This window comes from Melanaphis sacchari, unplaced genomic scaffold (assembly GCF_002803265.2).
Source record: "Melanaphis sacchari strain LSU unplaced genomic scaffold, SCAv2.0 Contig73_pilon_pilon, whole genome shotgun sequence".
Taxonomy (NCBI): Eukaryota; Metazoa; Arthropoda; class Insecta; order Hemiptera; family Aphididae; genus Melanaphis; species Melanaphis sacchari.
The window spans coordinates 575,840-602,365 of record NW_020271525.1 but is presented as its reverse complement, the minus strand read 5'-3'; the positions used below and the strand labels follow the sequence as shown (position 1 = coordinate 602,365).

The window sequence follows — 26,526 nt, the reverse complement described above, 5'->3', positions numbered from 1 at the left end:
TACTTCGGTGTCTTTCTAGAATAAGTAATACGAAAAAACCCAAATGAAAAAAAAAAGAAATACGGACGCGATACGAACGCGGAACGCACACGCCACCGGTTCGGGGTCACCGCCGCTGACGCCGCCGCCGGAGGGATAACGGAATCTTTGGTCGGGGGGAAGGCGACCTGCAGCAACAGCAGCAGCAGCAGCCGTAGCCAGCCGGCTGGTCGTCGCGGTGGTTTCCGCGGTATGTCCGGTTTCTGGTGGTGGCGCAATAGCCGCCGCCGCAGCTCCTCTTCCTCGCCGCCGACACAACCGCAGTCGCAGCTGACGACTAAGAACACCTCCGCAGTCTGCCTCAGTGTCGTACAAGACGTTTGTTCCGCAAGACGTTTGTTGCTCCTTAGTATACTGTAATATTCCAAACGCGAATCCCTCTGACGTGTGCGCGTAAGAATTATTATCACAAAGACGTAATATTGCAATTTCGTTCGTCTCGACAATAACAGTAATATCGACGGGTATAACAATAAAGTTACTCTACTGCGCATCGGCCACTGTCTACGATTAGTGGATTACTGGAAGCAAATATTTCGGTCGTCCCAGAAGCCTGGTTTTTTTTTTGTTTTCGTGCATTTCCAAATTAAATTGCTCTGACGACGCGTCCGTCCCTTTCCGGTCACCTGTGATAAAGCCGACATATTTCTACACCGAGGTAAGAACTGAAGACTGGCCGTAATAATTATTATGATAGTTCATAATATCACTTTCAATACGCTACTTTATTATTTAAGCTTCCAGAAAATATTTTATATGGTTTGTGTGATCATCACGGGGGGCACCATCGACTGGACTGGGTATATTAATTATCCATAGGCCAGTTATTTTTGTACAATTGTGTAGCTTAAGATATTAATCGAATAAGTATTTAAGAGAATTACTTTGACTAAGTTTGGTTACCAACGTACTACCTTCATTAAATAATTTATTATTATTACTATGAATTATACATACCGTCTACATAATACATGTATACATATAATATACATAGGTACGCGGGCATGTATGAACGGGTTATATTATAATTTACGACGCTAAACAATACATTTTATTTAGTATTAATTCAATATTTCTAAGAATATTATTTTAAGACTTAAATATCTTATTAATTATTTTTCATATTATTTATAGTTATCCTTTATTTTAATCCTTTTTTTAAATTTAGAGGTCTACAGATAACTTCATAGACCTAAAATCAATCATTTCGTCCCAGTGTAGTATACTAAACTTGAACTCAACAAATTATAAAGTAATTAATGGCGTTTATATCATTATATACATTTATAAATCGAGTACATTATAAAATTGTATATATTTTGTTTATTGGAATTGTATTACTTAAAAATATTTTTATTGTTGTTGATTTGTTAATTATATTGTAATGTGTTTCAAATTAGATATTGAAAATACACGAATAACCTTTAGTTTATATGATTGAAATTTATTATTCTTCAAACCAAGTAATTATTTTTTTTATCATAATATAAGTAAAGATCTCATCTTTAACCAAATGTAATTCTCTAATAAATTATGAATTTTTTAGAAATAAAACTGAAAAAATTATGAGTTAGGCTTAATCAAATTCAAGAATAAATATAATGTATTTTTTTTTTTTTTTTGAACTTTAATAGATTTTATCTTAAAATTGCGTTTTGTGATAATTTAGTTTTTCTTCAACAAAAAGACTTGTTAAATTGTAAAATGTTTGACATTTAAAAATTATTCAACAATATTATAAGACATCTGTATAGTTATTTTATTTTATATAAAATTAAAATTTCAACTAATAATTATTATTTTTATTGGTTAATAGTGATAGTCTTGTAATTTTTATGAATCATTTTTAAGAAACTTTTATATTTTCCTGTCATAAAATGTCCTAATATTAGGTAGGTATGTATTAAGTAAAAGTATGCGGTAAATTATAAAATATTTAACCTCGCTGGTAATTTACCACATTATTTGTATGACTCAATACTAATTTAGACCATCAGATCTATACTTAAGAAATATATAGGTATATAATTTTCACGAGGTGTCATAAATAATAATTTGATCTTTATTATTATTATTATTATTATTTTTTTTTTTTTTTTTTGGGGGGGGGGGTTGAATAAATATCTATTATTATTATTATTAAATGTTAAACTTTTGAAACATGATAAAAATATTGAAATCCTTGTTTTTCATTTGGTTTTATTAAATGAAAATTTGAACAATATTTAAAAGTTGTAAGAATAACATTTTTACAATAAATAAATTTTATGATTAGTTTTGTATTATTTTAATTGAATATCAATTAAGAACTTCACTTAAACATTCTTTAGTATTGTGTTTCAGCATTTTGTAATCACAAATCATACATGAAAACGATATAATACATAATTTGTGTTTATTGTTTAACAAATTATTTTTTTCCTTTTATTTCTTTTTGTTTTTAGTAACTAGGTACATAATATAAAATAAAAACTAATTCAAGTATAAATATACATTTCTTGTATTTCGGAAGTTAGTTTAAATAAGCCACTAATACTGTAAAGACTACTGTAAAACTGTAAAGAAACATTTATAGTAATATCATTGTCACGATACATGCTTATGGTTTTACCGTAAAAAAAAAACTAAAAAGTCAGTCACTGGAAGTGACATAGTTTTAGCTTATTAATAATTCAAGAGGTTTGCAATTTGCACTGAACTCGCAGGACGGTAAGTTGACGTAGAATTTCGCTTAATTCGTAGTATTAATATTGGAACGTTAATATGTGATAGCTATTATGATATCTAGGTCAAATATTTCCAAAATGTGGGGAAGTAAATAATACTCTCAATAAGGTTTTCCCAATGTTTATATATTGAATAATCTATAAGATTTAATAGTATTTCTATTTGGTGTCATTGTACGATGAATATTGCGAGAAAAATATGTTACTATATTTCTAGGACTTCCTAAATGGTTTCAATAATTTGATTAAATTATTAAATATATAACGTATTAATACATTATTATTTCAAGTATAGTAATAAAAAAGTATTTTTATACAATTTTTGCATGTTAATAATTAAATTAAAGTTATATTGTGTTAATATTTTATTTTGCAAACGGATTGACTATTGAGACGAAATACAATAAAGACAGATATATTCGTACATTATCGTGTATAATAAAGTTTTCATACAATTACAATTTTTATTATTTTATATTAATTGAAAATAACAATTGTTTAATTTGAAATTTATTTTACAAGCTAACCTCTTAAAAATGATTGTAACCGAATTTTTTTAAATATATTATTATTAATAATTACAATTAAATAGCAAACATCTGGTAATAATTTTATTCTTTTATTTAAAAAAAGTAGAAACCAAAGGCTTTATGCGATAGGTATTTAAAATTTAACGTATATATACTCTATAGAATATTGATGTTTACATTAAAAACCACATTATTAATTTCCATTGTACTATTATAAACTAGTATAATACTTACATATAATATATGCTCTATTAATATCAACCATGAAAATATTGTCATTCAACAGTATTGTATTTTTGTTTTATATGTTAAAGCGATTTTATAATTTTATTGTGATCAATACTTACTATTATACATTATTATACAGTTGGTTTCTTTTATAAATAAATAAATTGCACGTTTATTTACAAGATAATCATACCGATATTATTGCGGTGTCATCTTAAAAACTAGTTTCTCGTCAATGGTTTTTAATCATTTTTAGTCTATAAAGGCAACAACGATAATAATAATAATAATTAATATAATATATAATGATATAATGAAGATGTTTTTATGGCAAATAATTATGCACACTTTACGATCATATTACACGTTCCTTAACACAGTAATAAACGGACGTCGACCTGTAAGCCATAATATACAAACCACTATAATACGTCTATTTATAGCTATAATTATTTAATACCTACGTTGTAATACTGCAGAAACACCGGTTAACCGATTCAGTGTAGTTTTGTGCCCGGCAGTCGGACAGGCAGACACGAAGCAAATGATTTGAATTGTATGTTATTTTGTACTCTTAACTCGCGTTCGTTCCGATCCATCTAATATCTTATTGGTTCAAGCTCGTGCACATAATAGAGGCATCGGAATCATGATTTTGTGAGCATTATACTTATTTTACATTAGCACATGTATACTCAGATAGATACGTGGTATATTTTTGGGTACCAACTCCTATGTTCTATTCATACCTTTATTATATTATTTTTAATGCATAAGATTCGAGTACATTTGAACGCATTATAACTTTTATAAGCGTGTGTATCGATTTATACTCATCATATTATAAACAGTACAACAAACTGTTAAAATATTCACCTATATATACCGATTGGCTACAATTGTAATTTTCAAAACATCTTTAATGATCACATAACTCCAGACAGCACTGGTCAATAATATTCAATGTTTTGGGTCAGAGAACACTGGATCGATAAATTTCCGTTGAAATTAATTAACCGTTGTTGTCGTCGGATGTTTCCAACTATAAAGTGGCGTAGAGTAACTGTACAATTATTCGTGTTTATCTGCAAATGATGCATTAGTCAAAGTTAATATCACGTCGTGAAATTATACGGTTAAAAAAAAAAAAAAAAAAATAATGAAGAACTAAAATCTGTGTCAAATTCACAAAATTATTAGTATATATTTTGAACATAGTTACCATATATTTCTGATAAATTATTTTAGATAATTTTAACATTCCGATGAAACTGTAGATAATATTATGAACGTGTTTTAATATAATTATACGATCCGAAGCTTGGACTATAGGTACTCTTAAGAGTGATAATTAAATTAGTTTTTCCAATACTACTATGTACATTATTATATTATGCATAATTATTATATCAGTAAATAATATTTAAAATAAACGCATTCGTCATTCATGACGGTTATTTTAAGTAAAAAAAAAAAAAATTAAATCATTAAATATTATATTTATTCAATTCCTACTGGCTTTGTCATGTATTATGTAGCACAATAATAATAATAATCATTTACCATCAGTGTAGATTCTATTTAATACATTTCTCCCAGGTTTTTCGTCCATTTTAATATATTAATTCACGAGTGCGTTCCCTCTTTATTGAAATGCATATTGCTTACGCGTGTAAATTGTACAGTATATTACGTAGATAAATATATAAATTATACATATTATTAAAGTTATGAAATTGTATTTTGCTGTTTGTAATAACGTTGGCATTTTTCATTTCTTGTCAACGTGTTAATTGTAATCAACTTTTTATTCACGTCTTGACTGACAATGCACTAGAGTCACGTTGAATTCATTATTAGTTTATTACCTACTCTTCTGTACATCAAAAATAATAATAGGATTTTACGTATTTTACGTATAATAATATTATATTATACGAATCGAGATCGTTGAAGTTTTTGTGTAATTGTATAGCATAGTAACTTCTTTACATTATTTCCGTTTCGTAATATAATTGTCCAACGACGGAAGCAAATTCCAGTCGTCACTTCAATATAATGACTACAATAGTAAAATGTAATATATTTTTGTTAATTAAATTACACTCGTAGTATACAGCGCAGGTATCGTGCTGTGGACCGACAAATGACACCGTTTTGTTGGTTATTATTTTTCTATATAATTTTCATTATTATTCTGTCCAGATTGTCATAAATCATGATGTATACATAATAATATAAATAGAGTGATAAATAAAATATAAAGTATAAAAAAAAAATCCAGTCAGTCATGTATTACCTAAAATTATGAACATAGAATACTTAGATCTCCCAGTATTGAGGCCATTTTATTAATTTATTCTATCTTAAGATTTGAGGGTATTGGAAATTCTATGTTCGTGTTCAAGAAGGAACACAATTTAATTTCAAATTTTTTTTTTCCTACAGATGTCGATTGATTTAGTAATGCAATAAGGATTTTTAAAAATGTATGAATTCTGTGTCAAGTGTTTTACAAAACGACTTGTCTCAGTGTTAATTTTTTTTTCCTAAAATCTGCCGAAATTTATTAAAAAATCTTTAATATTTATCAATATTGTCGGATTCATAAAAATGTCAAAAATTCAAATACACGTAGTTCAATTCAAATTCGTTTAAACAAAATGGTGTTCTGCCATGGTCCCTTGCGGTCATGGGACTAAATGACGCTTAATATTTTTATTTCAGTATGACGCATGGCATACTTGCATCCGTTATAGTAGTGTAATATACACAACACAACGCGTCGACAACACCATAGATGCATTATTATTTATATAATAATGTACAGTTCATATTCACGGGCATACCACCATGACCATGTAGTCTTATCGCGAACTCGACAAGTATCAGGTGCAGAGCATCTCGTTCGCCGCTCAGAAGGACTCGCAGTCACATCATTAAATCTTAGCCGTCGGCCCGGACCGGTGACCGATCCGCACGCCGTCGGCGTTTCGCCGACCCACTTTAGTGTTCCGAGCTTACCGCCTTCGCCTCCTACGCACGAGACGTGCATAATAATAAAATATGATAATATATTATGTTATGATATTAATGTTTAATACACCATCCTCTCTCGTAACACCATTAAACCTTAAGTGTGTGTACGCACACGTATATTATATTATGCACCTACGTTCCGAATAATGTCTTGTACAAGTAACTAGGTATCCCATCAGATGTAATATATTTATATACATATATAGGTATATAATATATATATACGCCTGTGACGGATCTTCAAATCACACCGTTTCTCACCGTCCGTCCATCAGGTAATACACCATTATAACGCGTAGACACGACCGCCGTCGCCGCCTATTATATGTTATAACGGACACGTGTGTGTATGGGAGTATGTGTGTGTGTGTACAATAATACGAGTCGGCCGCCACCACCGTACAGACCTACATATCGGACTGTATAATATTATTATTTTTATTATTATTGAATGATATAGGTATACGTTGGCGCGCGTCTTAGGCCCGTTTCGGTATCGTATATGTATACGTTTCATTTCATCCGTATCGTTTCGCCGTAATAGATTATTATTTTACGATTGTGTTTCGATCACGTGTATATAATGTGTAAGTGTTGCGCGGAGACAACTTCGTCGGTCGTTCGCCCGAATTGCAACTGTACAAGTGTACGCACAGCAGTCAGCAAGTGAACGTAAATTCGAACGTCCGTCGGCCAGTTACAGATGAAAACGTACTGCACTACTACCTACCTATATATTTATATGATATATAATGCAATATAAACGTACAGTAGGTACACGTACGGCGATGTGAAGTACAATTACATTAAAGTAGGTAGTTTTTTTTTTCTCCTCTTTGATTGTGACTCAAAAAATAGAACAGTTATAAAGAACATTGTCTGCCTCTGCCCCCATCGCCGGTCGATAATTGCACTGCGGTTTTCCGGATTGTCGATTTTTTCCACCCGAAGCCGTTTGTCAACCACCCGCGTGCGAAAATGAGACGACAATCACGACTAAAACTATTATGTACGTACCTACGCACGTGCAGACCATGTCATTGAACTCTCTCGTGTCCCTTGATAGATGTGTCAGTACCTATTTTAAATTGTACGAAATGCATATTTGCGTATGAATATTGCACATGGTTTCAATTTACAATAATACTCCGCACAGAGAATCGGCTGCAGCTATACAATATGTTAATTGGTTGGTTATACTCCTGCAGTCGTTATTATATTGATGAATGTTGTAGATGCAAATAATTCATTCATATACATAATACATAAATCATAAATATATACTCGTATAATATATGCAATGATGTTTTGATTCTATAATATTATAATAGGTGAATATATTATCATGTGTGTGTGTGATGTGTATAGGTGTATTATAAAGAAATAAAATACTAGTGGATCCAACATTATAGGAATTTATTATTTTTGTTTTTTAACAACTGAATTTTAATTACTTGGTGATGTTCTTGGTACTCGTGTAGTCATTCAGCTGAAACCATTGACCATTTTCTTTGAATTAAAATTGGCAACGCCATCGAAATATAAAATAAAATTTAGACCATCTATATTTTATACATATGTTGACTATATATGTACATAAGTATATAACTCATATGCAGTACAAATAAATAGTTTATTTGAAGATATATTATAAACTTTTTAGAACAAAAAAAAAAACTAAAATTGTTATTTTTCTAATTTTCTCCGGTTAAGTTTGAACATGAAATTTGGTTAAACATTAAACTTCAAATACTTATAAAAATTTACGAGCCCATGCATCTTTAACCTTTTTTAATGATTAAGTTAGCATCTTTTGATAAATCTTGCAATACATTTTTAAGATTTTTAAACGAGTTAAAATATTTTTATTAGAACTTATAGAAAAACAATTAATGAAATGTCTGTTAATAGCTCAAAAAGAGACAAACTATTATGAAAATTGTATGATTCACAGAAAAAGCTGATGTAAAAATTTAATGTATTTACAGTTATTTATTTTAAATTAAAAAAAAAAAAAAAAATTGTCAAAAACTGTAGAATTTGATTAAGAGTTCCCGTTCTTTTTTATATTTCCTATTATTTTAAAAAATTCTGCTTACTTTTTTATTTTGACTTGTTAAAATAAAAATAGATCCAATTTTCTACCAAAAACCACCTTTAAAGTTAAATATTAAATTATTTTTACTCCTTCTAAAAGTGATAATAGACAAAAAAAAATACATTATTACAAAATTAATACATTTATCGCTGGGCTCATAATCTAAGTTCAATATTTGAAAATCTATTAAACTTTATGTTATATTTCAGTATGATAAATATTCCATATATATTTGTTTATATATATATATGTATTGTTTTTTTTTCATTTTGAGAGGGATTCAATAATTCATACAATTTTTTTAAATTAAAGTTAGTTTGATATTTTGAATGGTGAAGCCACCATTGATGACACTCCTGATATTATTTACTTTTTAATCAAAAATATTTTTAATTTTATTATTTGATCGGATAATACGGATATATGTAGTTGATATTTGAATTATTATGCACTGCATTTATGCTAATAATATTTAATGTAAACTTATGCAAATTGACATTTTATAACGTTGTCAATTTACGTGAAATCATAATAATATAAAATATTTATACAAAAAATACAAATCTCGGGTAATTTTAATCCCGCATAAAAAAAATGAAATGATAACATGCGATTATTTGTAAAATTATTATTTATTACTTATTACCAACATAGTATTACGCAGTTTACCATGTAAGACATGCAATTATTGTCAGAGTTGTTTTTAGGTATAGTGATCGAAAACGATGAATTACTATACTAGATATATCTATATAATATATAAAATAATAACACTATTATATCATATGCACGCAAATTATATAGTTGAATCATCAGATCTACACGAAACATATTATTTTATTTAATCTGGTAAAATATTTTGTTCAGCTCGTTATCTCTATATCGTCAAATCATCATGTATATTAAATACGTCATGGTTTTATACTTTATTTGAACGTTAATACTAAGTTAAACCGGTGAAGTACAAAGGGTACAAGAGGTCTTTGACTTACAGTTCGTACTAATTGTGGTAATAACACGTATACCTATCTCGAATGCGGTATATACACCGTTATTTCAATATTCTTTTTAAAACGCATTTCAAACTGTTTGGAATAAATCTTACGATAAATCTATTCACACTTTTAATTTTTATGAACATTTTTTACTTATTTAACAATATTTATTACGATTATATTGTGTATTTAAAATTTAAATGTTTATCTTACAATATACCATAAACTTATCAAATAGTGTAAAAAGATATTTTCAAAATAATATATTCTTAATTTTTACTTCAGACTAGTCCTCATCATTTATATTTTTAAATAAAAACGTGTTTTACTATAAATACATAAGAATATTTTGCATTGTCAATTTTAAATTAAATTATGCAACTGAAATTTTTTATCTAATATCATTATCCAAACCACAGTAAATATTAAAAAATGAGATAAAAAATTATTATATTATTTTAAAGTGACCGACACGTTAATTACAAAAATAGTTCTGTTTATTATTTAAATTATTTAAGTAATACGCTTTCTCGGTAAAAATGTAATTCTTATAGTACCTATACTTAAAAAAAATGTTAATAATAACATAATTTATCGCATGAATAATTCATGGCAATATTTATATTTTGTGGTTTTGAGTTTTTCTCCATTTTTTCAGGCATATATTGCAGTAGTTATTACAGCAACGATACGTGATCATATATTTTGACGGCCTAGTACTATTAAGAATTCATATAATCGTTATATTTATAGGTACTCTGCAGTTATGTATAAGAACTAAAAATATCAATGTGTAAATTACACCGCATAATTGCCGTAATTCAAATTTTATTATTATCTTATAGCAGTTCATACGATTTGGAATCTAGGACTGTGGACTTAACTTTAATTTAATTCTAAGCTTTAAGGATGGCACTTTTTTTTAATAACGTTTTAATTTTTTAATTTAAGAATAATACTACTAAAAAACACATATTAAATACCTATTGGTACTGTATTATATTCGTATACTTCACTAATGCGTAGTTAAATCAACACGTCATTAGAAATTTTGTATAAAATATAACATTTTAATAATCATCATCGTCTCGACTGAAGAGGAAAAACTAAATAATTAAGATGGAAATATGGCGTGGGTATACTTAACGTGGTGTACCGCAATCATTATATAATTTTATACGTAGGTATATCGTATAATTTATTCTATAGGTAATATTACAAGCTGATAATTTTTTTTTTATCCGAGTCTTTATCTGGAGTTAAATTCTAATAGTATTGGATATTTTTACGTTTTTTTTTTCTATTCATTTCCATTTGTGTTCGATTGGTTTAACAACTACCTTGACGAATTATTATTGTCACCTTATCGACCGGAAACGACGATGAAGGTACACGGTGTTTTACCAACCATCAGTTTCCGATAAATTTCAACGATTCTCACGGTTTTACTGGATAATAGAACATATCACGTGTACACCGAGTATACTTATATATTTTATATATGTATATTGGTATCCGTGATTGCCGTACCAAGTATAATTGTCTTCAGATGATTATTTTCGGCGGTGACGACAAGTGTTGCAGGTTCCATGGCTGGTCGGCCATCCAAAAAATTTACCTCCTCGGCGATAATAAGTACGTTTTCGTCATCGACACTGATTTTTATACAAATCGACTTTTTTCGACTAGGCATCATTATTTTTTCTTCTACCCATTGTTGTTGTTTATGTTAAAATGTTAAAATTACATCGGCAGCGGCGACGACGGATATAATAAAATAATGCTTTACGATTCGCGGTGAGGATGAAAATAAGATATAAGTAAGATAGGGGACGACTATGATGACTGTACTTCGTACGTAATATTATAATAGGTTACTGTCTAAGTATATATCTGTTGGTAATCGGACACTGTGACGGTGGATCGAACTGTGGCGCGTAATTCGTGGCCTGCCGTCCAACCGTGTATGATATTATTCTCCGGTTCATCGGTCGTCCATTAGCCCGAATGAGCGACATTGTGCTAGGGGTATTGTATACCTGTTGCAGTTACGATGTGTTTTAATGACAGCTTTTAGAAAAATCGTTGACAATGTCATCATACGACGACAACGAAGATCGACGAAATAAGAATAATATATCAGAATCTATGATGCGCGACACAACGCATTTTGTACTTGTAGGCGAGGGGTGACATTGAATTAAATATTTATTTGTAAACATTGAAATCTAGAGAAATACCATAATGTCCATAATATATGACCTATTGCGAGAGATTTTTTAAAACCATTTAACGATATTTAGTGCGCTCCTTTGAAATAATCCAGTAGACAGGAGTTATTGATTTATATTTATATATTTTTTTTTTCGTGATGTATTTTCACTGATTTATGTTTGTTCAATTGTAAACTGTAGCCTATTTATAATCTTTTTTTCATAATCGCACGCTTTGAACGATTTTCGATTAATCAATCCTGTAGAAATCATCTTTATCAGATTATGGTAGTCGTCAATTTGGCCATTGATCTTAATCGTCAATTATCCTCAAGATGTAGAATTGTAGAAATATAATTTAATACCTTGGTTTGAAACCACGGTGAACAACATTTTTCTTTCTATTTCTTTTAATAACGAATATCGATGTAGAGAAGATAGCAAATGTTAATTTTTAGAGTATTTATTTGGTATTTGATAAGCAAGTTGTATTATTTTATACATAGTTATAGAAGAAAGTGCTGTTGATTTTGGTACGCTTAATGCAAAATAAAATTTTAAAATAGTGTGAGCATCTACAGAAGCATTCAAAACAGATAATTAAAAATACAAACAATTTATTCGATTACACATATTGGTGCTCAAGTTGTAAATAGTGATAATATAAACCTAAAATATAAAAAAAAAAAATGAATTATATAATTTTAAAATTAAAGAAAATTTACACTGTAAAGTGTAGGTATACTCATCACAACATTTATTTTTATTTTTATTCTTAAGGTATAATGTTTTAATAACAAAGGTTATTCTGATTATTAGTCATTTTTTAACTAAAGCCAAATTAAAATTATAATAATATGTTAAAGCTAATGATGATTTTATAATTTGCATAGTTTTTACAATTGTTGATAAAAGTTTATTTTGTAAAATTTTTCATAAGTTTCTTTAAGATGTTTTACATTGAATGCTTATGACAACAAGTCTCTATAGTGAAGATGAGTTGTTGATAATTTTACGTGGTTTAGTTTATTTGGGACAGATGATGACTAAATATTTGTGTGTTTGTTCTTTGCATGTCACACGTAGATTGTTGTTGGTTCTTTACTGATAATAAGAAGCGCGTTAAATTTAAAGCATCTACTAATGGGTGTGTCCTATTTTCACTCGAGTAATAATTATTTACTCACACGAAATTTGGTTTAAAAGAATCTGTAGTTTCATTAAATATACACAGTACACTAAAATATAATGTTACTTGTTACCTATACATGATCGTTATAATTACAACAGTATTAAACTTATATTCATATCTAGTAAAAATAATTGATTTTAACTATACTTCAAAATATTGAATAATAATTATTTATATAGTCGAACAATAAATTGTATGCACAGCTACGTTGTTAGATCGAAAATGTTAAGTTTTATTTTCATAAACTTTTACTATAGATACCTACTAATATTTATGTATATTTAATGCTTAAAATAATGAAATTATTATTATATAATAACTTATTATAAAAATAACTTTTTTCAGTCAAAGCTAGATAAAAATTACTTTTATTTATTAATACATTTTAATTTAATGTAATTTATTTAGATTTTTTTTTTAAAGCATTTATTGTTATTAATAATCCGATAATTTTTCGTGAACAAAATTCGCATGATTACATTTTGTCTTTTATTTTTTTACAAACTTCGTACACTAGTTATTAATATAATAATATTTATAATTTGGTACCTACTTGTTATTTAGTATAACTACCATGTTGTCGATCCAGTCATAACGTTGATTCAGACGAAAATACGCAATAACCTAATCAGTTAAATAATTCCTTAGGTAGCTGTAAAGGTGTATTGTTTTAATCTGTTTTGAGGACGTATTAGACTGTTTTGACTCAATGTTTCAAAATCAACAATGTAACTTATTAGTTTTATATAATCATCGATTGACAGTCTTTTAAAAATTTAACAATCAGTAACCACTGTTTAAAATTACTTCAAACGTGTGTGTTAAAAAGACAAGAATCATTTGATTATTTAGAAAGTTATAATGCAAACAAAACAAGTGGCTTTCCAAGTTTAAAATTATTAATCTAATAGATTCGCTGAACTAAAGACATTTTAAAGTTTTATATAGTGCTTTTATTTAATAAGACGTTACCCCAGTTTCAGATAGGACAGTAAGTTATAGAATTACTTGATAACTTGATAGGCTATACTATATTTAGGTATATTTAGTATTAAACTTCACGGATATTGGGGTAGTATAAGTTCTAAAACTCGGTAGACTAACATTTACTCTATCTGGCACTGCGCTGCCCAGATCAACGAAACCATTTAATGGCCAACAGAACGCGCTGCTCTAAATATAGTGTTTGTGATTATTCTAAGTGTATTTTTTAACAAAAATAATGTTTAACGAATCAAAACAAATATCATAGAATCATCGTAAAATCACTACATTTTCTCAGTTTATATGATACATTATCAGTTGAGCTAAATCTTTTTTAAAAATTCGAAAATATTTTCTATTCATTTTTAATATTTTATTATTTTATTTTTATTTATACGAAAAATATTTTATTCAACGAAAAATGTATTCGTTTAAGCATAGATTGTTCTGTATTTTTCTATATAATGTGGTGTTTTAATAATTACTATTAATACTCCTATAGTATCCATTCATTCATTCGTGCAAGACAGGGTTAAGTTAGGGTGCTTTTATACTACAAATTATTAGTTGGTGACGTTCTCTTCAGCTGAAAATGATAAAAAAAATATTATTTAAATTTAAAAATGTCAACAAAGTGATACTAGTAATACAAATTTGATTATTCTTTAATTACTGTTAGATTAGTATAGTCTTTATTAGATACTATTAATGATAAAATAAAATAAAATATAACTTCTATCATAACTATAAATGTCTATAACAAAAGTTTCTTCAAATATTTATTCTAATCATTTTTTTATAATTTCATCATTTAAGTATAACGTTTCTCGTCATTTCATGTTAATATAATATATTTAATTATATAATTTTGTCCAATTAGCATTCACAAAGTCATATCTTTGTAATAAATATTTAAATGTATATTTTTTAATGTTTTTCGCTTAATTCAATGATAGTTATTGTTTTTAGTAATAATTTAAACAAATATCTGCAGTTCAGGAAGGACCGGTTAAACGACGAGACACTGATAACGGTTTTCTGTTAGACACGTTTGTATTTATAGAGATACATACAATATTTATTTAACGTTACTTTTCAATTTTTAATTAACTGTGGTTTTTGACAGGGGCTTATAAAATGTTTGTCTTCTCAACACCTCATCTTGAGATCATTGACCCATAAAACAGAATCATTATACTCGTTTTTTATATAGTGAATGATATTGTTAAATATCAAATGGACTTCAGGATTTGTAAATTATTTTTATTACATGTCAGCGTTTTATGTGATCAGATTATTTCTATTACATCCGTGGATTGGATGCTTGTTGTATATATTCTTATAATTTTCTTGATTTTGTAGAATTTATATTTTACAAATCTCTTCAAAGTTTATAGAGTTAAGCAGTTTTATAATTTTTTATATAATTTTTTAGTTAGTTAAGTATATTAAATCAATGTTGATTAAATCTAAACAAATAAATATATATATATATATATTATATTACTGCTTAATTAAATGGTTAAATTTATATTTATGAAATACATTAACTATAGTAAGTAAATTATAGGAAAAAAAGTTATAATAAATAATAAATACATAATAAAAAATATGTAAATTCAATACTACATCATTAAAAGTAAATATATATGTTTAATTGTGCTACTTTATGTAAATATATTATAAAATATGTTCCAATTATTAAGTTTCCAATCAGCGGTTTACTATTTTTCATAAAATATACTACATGAATACGTGTAACTCAAATGATTGGAAAGAATATCATATTTCTTAAAAACTAAAATATGCATATTATAATATGAAACGTTATAGACTATAGTAATTTAAACTATATTACAATTTGAGTTATTTGATTTTTTCATTATTTATTTATTTTTTATGATAAGCGTTATATTGGTTTTTTTCTTTTTACAATTATTTCATTATTACCTAATTTTCTTTTTATGAATAATCGATTGTTACAGTTTTTTTTTTTTTTTTTTTTTAATAATGGTTAGTTTGACCGTATGTGTGGTTGACAAAAAAAAAAAAAAAAACAATAAACACAACATAAATATCGATCCGTGGAAATTAAATGGAAAACAGTTGTAATATCGTAGGCTTGCGCGAATTACCTACATTTTGATATAATTGGATCAAATACGAATCAAATTTTATTTTTTATTTTTCGTAAACCAATTGAGTAATATAATATTCTATTGAATTCGGTAACCGCATGAGTACACGCAGATATTTTCGTCAATCGATTTGCATTCATACACATGTATTTACACGTAGTTAAGAAGTACAATATGAAGAAAACCTTCAAAAAATAAATTCGAATTTGAATTAAAAGCATTAGGAAAAGTCAATTTTTGATTCGTCACGTATTATATTGTTACATATTATATCGCATTTTTTTCTTAGCCACCTGGTATTTGCAATATTATTTCGATGATTTTCACAAAATTCATTGACACGAATTTGGAAAAGGTCTAAAAGCTATGATAACATATTAACCCAGTTTGTGGAGAAAATTATCCATGCAATTCGATGGAATCTAGTGTAGTCGAATCATAATAATTGCGATGGGTGAATATTTTGCACAGTAAAAATTGAAAAAGAAAAACGTAGAAAAATAACATTTTTAAAACGATAATAATATACATTTTTATTATTATTACGTATTATTTTTGTTGTGTAGTGTCCTCCGCGAACGAGCCAACGTTCGTCTCGGTTTAACATTGGCACAAGGCCGATATGTTATGGAAATATAATAATATCTTATGTCCATAGCCTCTTGGAAATAAGAAACGTCACAAGTCGTTGACTGATTATTGTCACCGTGTATCATCGAACACTCTTGTTACACAAGTGTAAAAACTATAGCCAGTTATTCTTCTTTAGTGGCATAAATTATACCTTTTGATAAACAAAATCACTAATATACACGTTAATCATCCTAATGACTAATCATTGAATAAAACCTATCATACATCAAAATGAACATTTTGCACATAAAATTTCTGTTATATTTGTATGCTTGGGGCCTTTAAAAATATTGAATAAATATTTTGCACTTGAAATAATAATTCATTTAATTTAATAATGTAAAAAAAATAATAAAATATAAAAGTGTACCTATTATTAAAGTAAACCTATTTTCCTACTTAATACCTACGTACAAAATGTATGTTCTACAAATGTATAATACTATTATATATAATTTACACGAGTATATAATACGTATATCTACCTATTTAAAAGATTTAAAAAAATATATTTTTTAGAATCTAAATTGTCAACGTGTTATAAAACTTACATTCACAGTCGTTTTCACGCTCTGGTTCATACAACCTATCCTAAACATTTAATAGCATACAAATATATAATTTAACGATAATTCGTACTAGTTAGTTTTTACAGTTAAAATGTTAGATTTTGTTAAAAAATATCTAAGGAAATATTTTGTACTATTTGTACTATTTTACTTTGCAACATTAAATTATTTTACATGGTTTTATTAAATCATTTTATATTAATTTTTAAATACATTAAGAATAAATAAATATGACGTTTTTTAGGTTTTTAAAACTAATGTAAGATTCAGACATGGCGGGTACCGATACCCGATGGCTGGCGATACTGTGTTTGCTATCTGCGGTGCAATGTGTTCCTTCCAAGGTTACGTCTCAATTAGAAACAGATTCCGAAGACTCAAGAAGAGTTCTTGGTTCAAGGTTTGTTTAATAAATATTAAAAATTGTGTAACCAGTAATTCATTTTTTTTTTTATTTAACTTAGTGTGGTAACATCTGTATCTGTAATAATGGATCATGGAAATGGAACCAAAACGTATTTTGCTGATGGACAGAGTAAAAATGTACATAAACCTACAGATACTATTATAGGTAGTCCTGGAAATTTACTATCACCGGACCGTTATGAGTTTTATACGTTCGATGAAACGGGAGATTTAGTTAAACGATTAATGACATTAGATGAGATACATGGTTTAATTGCTGGAGCAGATCCAGAATCAGTGATGGCTGATGCTTCTCCTACGTATTATCATGATGCACTTGCAAGTCATTCGTCAGAAGCACTTATGCACTTACCCGCTTCAGATCTTGAATCACTAGATGCTCCAGCTGTTCACAAGGTTTTGGAAAGTGTACAAAACGTACTAAAAAATGAAATGGCAGCTAACTCAGGTAAACCTATTCCTTCTATGCCTAGCACATCTTTACATCGTCCAGATTCAGCTTCTGCGTGGTCAGCCTTATTCCCAGGCCTAATTGAAACTCCTGATGACGTAGCTCATCTTTCTGGGTACTTACTTCCGTCCAAAACTACAGAATCAATGGACACACCATTGATTAAAAAACCATTTTCACCAAATGAGGCACCGTTAGTATCAATGCAACCTCAATCAACAACACTTAAATTGCCATCGTCATCTATAAAAACACAATTGACCACTACAACAGAAAAAATAAGGTCAACACCAAAATCTACTGTCAAACCTGAAGTAACAACGAAATTTACTCCAACACAGCCAACAACACAATGGACAACACTTAAACCATTAACGACTAAAAAACCTTTCAAGCCAATACAGTCATTTGAGAAGCAAAAACCAGCACTGCAAAAACCAATTTTAATGTTGCATTCAACTGCTAAGCCCCCTATTACTGCTGATAGTCTTGAGATGAATAAAGAAATGTCTGCTTCTATATCAGATATGTTATCACAAGTGACTGATAGCCAATCATCCAACCACAAACCTTTACAAACTAATGATTTAATAGAAAAAGATAGTACGTCAGATTATGTACCAGAAGAAAGTTCGCCAGAATTAAGTTATTATAGCCCAATAGCAATGTCATTGAGCACCGGTGGCGCATTGAAACCAGTTACAGAAGCTTTAACATCGGCTAAAAAACCTCCTACTACAATGACATTTAAAACTACAACTACAGATAGACCATTTTCGCAAAAGACCGCTCCTACTATTACAGCAACAAGATTTTCACCACCTAAGTCTAATTTCACGAAACCTCGACCTCATGCGAATGCTACTACAACCTCTTATATGACAAAGCCATCATCGATTAATAAATTTACTGCAACTACTGCTTCGACTACCAGAAATAACTACCAGTATCCACCAAGTAACATGTCAACTAAGTATATGCAAAAAATTACTCAAACCACTCAAGCTTATCCAAACAAACTAATTGACAGTTTCGTAAAAGTTGTTAACAAAACGGTAAATAATGCAACTCTTAGCGTGAAACAACCAATAGATACGTTTTGGAATTCCACTGAGGAAGAGTCAAAGAATAAATTCGTCAAAGAGCCTGTTAAAGTTTTCCAGACTAAAGTTACTTCATCTCGACCAAACGGCATAAATCGAACGAATGTCACTTTGTCAAATCGCATACAAGAATTAAAAACTACGGCTATTCCAAATTTCGGATATGGTTCATCTACCACTACGGTTCGAAGTCAAACGGAACCAGATAAATATGTATCTGTAAAAGTGGAAGAATGGCCAATTACTGTTCAACATCCAACTGCTTACCCTTCCACTACTCCATACATGAGTACTGAAAAATCATTTTTTTCCAGCAATAGTCAGTCATTAAGCTCTGTTACAGATCCTAACGTCATTAGAGATTTAATATCATCTTTTATGACTAAAACGTCAACGGTTTCCAGTATCTCCACTAGTACTGTATCTCCAACTACTGTTAGTGCTGAACAAACGCTGACTGCGGCTATGTCGACTACTACACCATCAGTAATAAATACTGTGACAGGAATTCCTACATCAATGACATCGTCCACAGTTAGAGATTTAATGACATCAACAACAACTACGACGACCACAACAACTCCAACTACAACAATATCAACGAAAACAGAAGCCTCGGAAAATACAACAGTGGAAACTACAACGAAATCAGCATTAACGACAACAGGAATGGAAACGGTAAAAACCGCTGTTGAAGCTGCAGATACAGGTATAATTGCAGTGACGACTACTGCGGCTTCAATGAGTGCTGCGAATATGATAGCTGCCGGTACGACAGTTGCTCAGATAACAACTGACACACCGATAACACAGTCCACGGCCAGTGCAGCAACAGATTCAATAACATCCACAACAGCGACTGGAACAACGGTTGCCAATGTGACCACTGTTACATTTACAACACCAGAATCGGAAACGCAGTACGTACCCGTGACACATTTTTTGCCTGAATTACAACTGAAAGACAGACCAGAAACTGAAATTAACAACAGTGCACCGGGCGTAGATATGATGCTCAAAGACGGTATAAACGCGGTAACTAGTATGTTGCAAGACACACAAAAGCCGGCAGTGCCGACGGTTCTTGAAACTGAGTATCAGGAAATTGGTAAGCACCCTTACGAAAAATTGTCTTCAATTGAGGGTAAACAATCATCTACCGAACAAACTAGCCGGAAACAAGCGACTGTTAAATCAGACTTTGACGAAACTACCACATTTACCGTATCCGAGAACACAGCGACTCAGGATTTATACGAGTTCACTACGATTGCAGCGGAATCGGTTACCAAGTTTGTTGAGCAGAACGATTCGATGGCCGCGGAATCGGTAACCACCAATGAAACAGAACAGATTTTGCGAAATTCAGAACTAGGCTTGGAAATGTTGACTGTATTCAATGTTAGTTCTACCGATGGACCTGGACAAGTGGCTAAATTGACCGATTTGGCATCGGAAACGCAAGCGTTATTCGACACCACCACGCCATTTGAAAACCGAAGCGCCGTTACCAATTTGGCTACCGATACGGAAGAACCTGTAACTACAACATTTCCCCTTCATGTCCCTCCAGTGACGAAGGAAGTGACGGCATCAACCGTAACCGTGCCGTCAACATCGACTACCACGACGAAACTACCGTCACCAATACCATTAGTCAAAGCAGCGACTGTAACACCAGCATCAGTAACGACAGCAACGGCACCAACAACAGCATCAGCAGCAGTATCAGTCACAGCGTCAGAATCTGAAATTCAAAACTCAACGACGACAGTAGCCGAAAACTCTTCAGTGGCCGTAGCAAACTACACTACTTTGTCCACACCAGCTACGGTCACGTCATCGCCTATAGTAAAATCACCTGGACCTTCATCCAATGCATACAGGCCACCAATGGCGAATAGTGCGTCTCCGTCTACAGTTGAGCTGCATCCTGCGCCGCACGAGAGCATGGGCATGGAAGCAAGTGTAGCTTTCTTGGGTGATGACGTACGCCGATTTGTGGACCTTTGTAATGAGCTGTCGTTCAAAATGTGGACAGCCGTAACCGGAAAAGGTCAAATAGCATCCAGAAGTCTGGTGCTATCTCCTTTCGAGCTAACCGCTATGCTAGCCATGGTATTCTTAGGGGCCCGTGGTTCCACTTCCGGTCAGATGAACGACGTACTTCGGCTTGATGATATGGTGACATTTAATCCTCACCAAGTACTTCGGAATATAACACACTCGATAACGAATGTCAACAATCCTGGTGTGGCCACCGCATCTTTCGTCAGGGAGATATACAGCCATAAGGTAATAATTGTTGTTTATACTTAGATTTAATATAAACAAAATTATTTTTAAATGTTTACATTTTTTAAATTTTTTTTATAGGGAAATGGCAAAATACTAGAATTCTATAAAGAACGAGTACAGCAGTATTATGATGGACACGTAGAAGAAGTCGACTTTAACACGATCGGAGACGTTTTAAGGAGACGAACGAATTTATTGGTCAAAAGACAAACATTGGGTCGTGTTGTAGAATATCTTCGCGGATCTGGTTTAAGTTTGACACCGCCATTCGCTGCATTCAGTGCTAACGTATTCCAGGTATAAATATTTTAATTAATAATAATTCAGAGTTGATAAGAATATTTATATAAGTATATCTATCAAAATATATTCTATCGAAATAAAGATAATTTAACCCTTGATAGACATTCGTTAACATGAAAAACAATATACACACTCTGTATTCTATAATGATATAATATTATTATTTTATTATCGTTTCGCATTTTGAATTTACTTGTTATAAAATATTCAAAAGTAAAAATATTTTCTATGGCCTCACGTAGACTATGTTTAAAATTATAATGATTATAACCAATGTAATAGCCAAAATAATATTTGATCTCCAAATAGTTCAATGATTGTAAATTCTATTAATCACAATTTAAGACTACAAAATAAATAAAAATAATTATTATTTAAAACAAGTGTACAGTTTAAAATCAACTTGTGTCTATTGCAAATAACTCATGCACCCCATTTGTGTTACAGACGAGCTGCGAGAGCGCGTCAACCGAAGGCCGGGACGGTGAAATGTACTTCGTGGTGAGGCCGTCAACCAGACAGCGACGCCTGGTACCGGTGCCGGCGGCCGTGTGGCGCAGTGGGTTCCTGGCCGGTTACGAACCCGGGCTAGACGCGACGGCCGTTTGCCTGGGCCCGGACTCGGCAGTGTCCACCATACTGGTGCTGCCGGGCCAGCAGGGCCAGGTGGCTCCAGGTGACGGACTTGCCCGATTGGAGCAGCGGCTCATCGAGACGTCTTACCGACGGGGCGGCTGGTCTCGAGTACTCCGGAGCCTGTTGCCTCGGCCCGGGCTCGAGCTGCAGGTGCCGCGGTTCTCGCACCGATCCGTGCTGAACACCACGGCCGCCCTGCAAAAGATGGGTCTCCGGGACGTGTTCAGCGACCAGAAGGCAGACTTGCGCGGCGTCAACGGGCTGTACGACTTGTACCTGTCCGACATGCTGCAGGTGAACACGTTCAGTACGTGCGGCGAGGACACCATCGGCGCCAGGCATCACGTGGAAACGTATCCGGCGTCACCGCAGCGGATGGGTCGCAACGGCCGCGACGGGAGCAGTCTAACCGGAAGTGACGACGATGACCGCGTAAGCACCGACGAGAGCATTCACGATGGCGTCCACGAAGGTGGTCGCCGGAAACGCGACGCCGATGACTTGCCGCTGCACAGCCCGTACTCGCATTTGCCGCTCAACCTGCGGCCCAGGCAGGCGAGACTCCCGGACGTGCCGAGGCTCCGGTTCGACAGGCCGTTTTTGTACCTTGTCCGGCACAACCCCACAGGCATGATCATCTACTTGGGCAGGTTTAATCCGAGGCTGTTGCCGTGAACCGTCACGCGACGATTATAATAATTAACGAAATCATTATTATTAATAATAACCATATTGACATCGTCCAAAAAAACATAATGTAACATTATAAATATGTGTACACTATCACACTATTGCCAAATGATGGATTTAATGTGAGTTTCTGTTTTAAAAATATCGAATCGACCGCAAGACATAATTCCGTTTTTGCAACCAAAAATTAACTGCAGTACCTACTGTGTTTGACATTAGGTTTTATGGAACTAATCCTGTCGATTTCACTGACATTTAACAATAAAAGTATTTAAAAATGATCCATTGATATTTTTCAAATAATTTTATGATCTTGGTAAAATCGACATCCTAAACGTTTATTTAAGTTTATTATTATATACAATAATTTTACATATTATTTATATAGGTATATTTATTTTTATACGTACAATTTTATATTATTACTATTTTTCAGTTTATTATTATCGTAATAATTAGGTGTACTAAATGCGTTATTATAAAACTGTGACACGCTTTGTGATATATATTTTGGCAACATTAAATTATATTTTTTATACATAAAAATTATATTAAATATTTAAATATTAGATTTTTTATATGGAAAATAAGATTGTTCCTAGTTTTTTTAAGGAAACATGTCTACGTTTATTTTTGTAAATTTTTACTATAAATCAATTATCATTTATATAAAATTTACTTCAATAATACGTTTACAGTTGAATTTATTTTAGTTTTAGTCAAAATTATAATTTTTTAAATTATTTTTTACGTAATAATAAAGAATTAAACAGGTACCTTTCTATTGTATTTCATTTGTACTTAATTATAATTGTAAGATTCAAAGGGCAATATGTTTGTGCCTTTAATTTTATTTATAGAATAATCAACGTGTGTATACTTATCATACTTATCATATTATTATTAAGTTGACGTTCTTCAAATTACGAACAATTCCACATGCTTATTAACTATAATAAATTTATGTACTATAATTCACATTATACAAGAAAGTAAAAACCAATATTTATTGCTGTCAATAAATGATAATGGACTATGTGTAGGGGTGTGTAGAACTTTATGTAACATAATTTAAAACAAATTGTATAGACATATTAATATTGTATAATATTGTTAATTTATCAGTGATGATAAGTACGTCAACATTAGCATTTAGGAATTACTGATTTTAGAAACACTTAATTGAAATATAATACTTGATCAGGATATCTTAGTATCAAAAATATTTTATCATTAATGAAATAATAAGAACTATGTTAGGTAATTATTACTTTAAATTATAAGTAATAGCGTTAATCCAAGTAGTGTAAACAAGATCGACAGCCCTTTGTAAATTAATGTTAAATCGAAATAGTATGAGTTATGAAGATCAAGGATTTCAAGTCTGGATAATCTTATCAATTGGAAATGTAAAAAAGATGATTTTACTAGTTTGTGGAAGTCAGTAGATAAATGGTCAACATATTGAAATTTGGTATATCATAACGTAGTTAACATCAGAACGCGTTAGCAATAGGCACAAATAATAATTTAGTCAAACGAACTTTGTAATGTAGATAATTCTATTTAACAATAAGTAGTTATTATAATTGTTATTCTGAAATTGGCTTAATGTAATTTTAGTTAAAATTAAAAATTAAACTATTTTAAACGTATAAAATATAATAGGTAATAAGTTAAATCGAAACAATATAATCTCAACTATAAATAATAATTCTATATCTATATGATGCAGTAGTAAAAAATAAATAAATGAATAACCAAACCATAAACTCTCTTTGCAGTACGGTTGGTTTCGGTTACCTCGTCATTGAGTAGTAATAATAATGAATATGAATATTTGAATTCAATGCAATAATCATTATAATATACGAAAATACTATTCTGAATGAAAAAGATGAGTAGATCAGCGTTTATTCTATTTCTAATATTAATAGATGTTATATATTTATATTATTATTAGTATTTTTTTTGTATAGCAGGTTAAGCAATAATTTTTGTCAAAAAATGTTACATATTATACTTAATTATAAATTAATACTGACTTATCGTATAATAATATGGCCAGAGTCTCATAGTAAAAAAAGCTCAAAGTTAGTTTTAATATTAAATATTATAATAATTTAATTTTATTATTTACATAGAACATTATAATAATAGTTCATTTTTCCGAGTTTAGGGTTAATATTTTTGATTTAAAACAAAATAGTTGAAATGCACTGAAGGAAAACCCGTCATTTTACATTTAAATATCCAATGAGTTAAAAATTTTAACTTAAATGCTTATATTACAAAAAATGAGGTATATACCAATATATTTTAATTATTTAACTGATTAAAAACAATTTATGAATTAAAAAGAACTTTTTATATCGCTATTAATTGTATTGACTTGGATTAAACATTAAAGTATGATGAAAAACATTTTTTTTTTCAAATTTATATTTATTACATAATATTGTTTCAACAAATTTTCATTAGAAATTAATGAAGTATAAAAAACTCTTTTAATGTAAAAATATCTATTGATGGCTAATAAAAATGCTCATATCTATATGAACTTTTTAAGTTCTAACACTCTATTAAATTGTGATATATACAATATAAAATAATATTTTTAATTATAATTACTCATTAGGATTAATCTCAAACCAAATATTTATAGAAAAATCTACTTATCTAAACGTTATCCTAATGACAAAATGCAGATCAATGTGCTTTAATAAAATAAGTAGTTTTAATCAGTTAGTTATCTACTAAATACTCAAATTATAAGTATAGATATATCTAATGACAGCTGTGTAATTTTAAACCTAAATATAAACTTATGTATGTTAAATGTTTATCATATAAACAAAGATAACCTTAAGACTAAATACGTCATTTATATAACAGTTACTGATTACAATTTTTATATTTAATTAATTATAGAAAACAGGAATATATTATAAAAAATAGCTAACTAAGAATACGTACGCTCTCCGAGTGTGATTTTATTAGGGAGTTCTGTATAATATGACGACACACAATTCTCGATTGAAAATCAAGAGTATAATTTTACAGCACTATAGATTTAGTATAAGTACTTTGAAAATTGCTTACTAATTATTGATAAACTGCAGTCTAGTTATCAGTTATTGATTTTCTTGTTAGTTTCTCTAAATATGAGAATAAGTAAAACTGTTTAACAAAATCCAAAAAATATTAGTGACATTTAGACCATTTAGTGATATAT

General features: G+C 30.0%; 1 protein-coding gene across 1 annotated transcript; it reads left to right on the top strand.

Annotated features, from left to right (window-relative positions):
- The first annotated feature begins 311 nt into the window (after positions 1–311).
- LOC112601003 (flocculation protein FLO11) lies at positions 312–23,695 on the top strand. Its single transcript, XM_025348400.1, has 5 exons — positions 312–697; positions 17,629–17,784; positions 17,849–21,659; positions 21,741–21,959; positions 22,413–23,695. Exons 2-5 carry the CDS (start codon positions 17,657–17,659, stop codon positions 23,274–23,276), a joined length of 5,022 nt encoding a protein of 1,673 aa, XP_025204185.1. The 5' UTR covers positions 312–697; positions 17,629–17,656; the 3' UTR covers positions 23,277–23,695.
- Positions 23,696–26,526: the final 2,831 nt, after the last annotated feature.

Excerpts from the sequence above, each read along its gene's own strand:
- LOC112601003 (XM_025348400.1), top strand. The coding sequence starts at position 17,657 with ATGGCGGGTACCGATACCCGATGGCTGGCGATACTGTGTTTGCTATCT. Across the intron at positions 21,660-21,740 it reads GGGAGATATACAGCCATAAG|GGAAATGGCAAAATACTAGA; the intron begins GTAATAATTGTT and ends TTTTTTTTATAG. Across the intron at positions 21,960-22,412 it reads TCAGTGCTAACGTATTCCAG|ACGAGCTGCGAGAGCGCGTC; the intron begins GTATAAATATTT and ends TTTGTGTTACAG.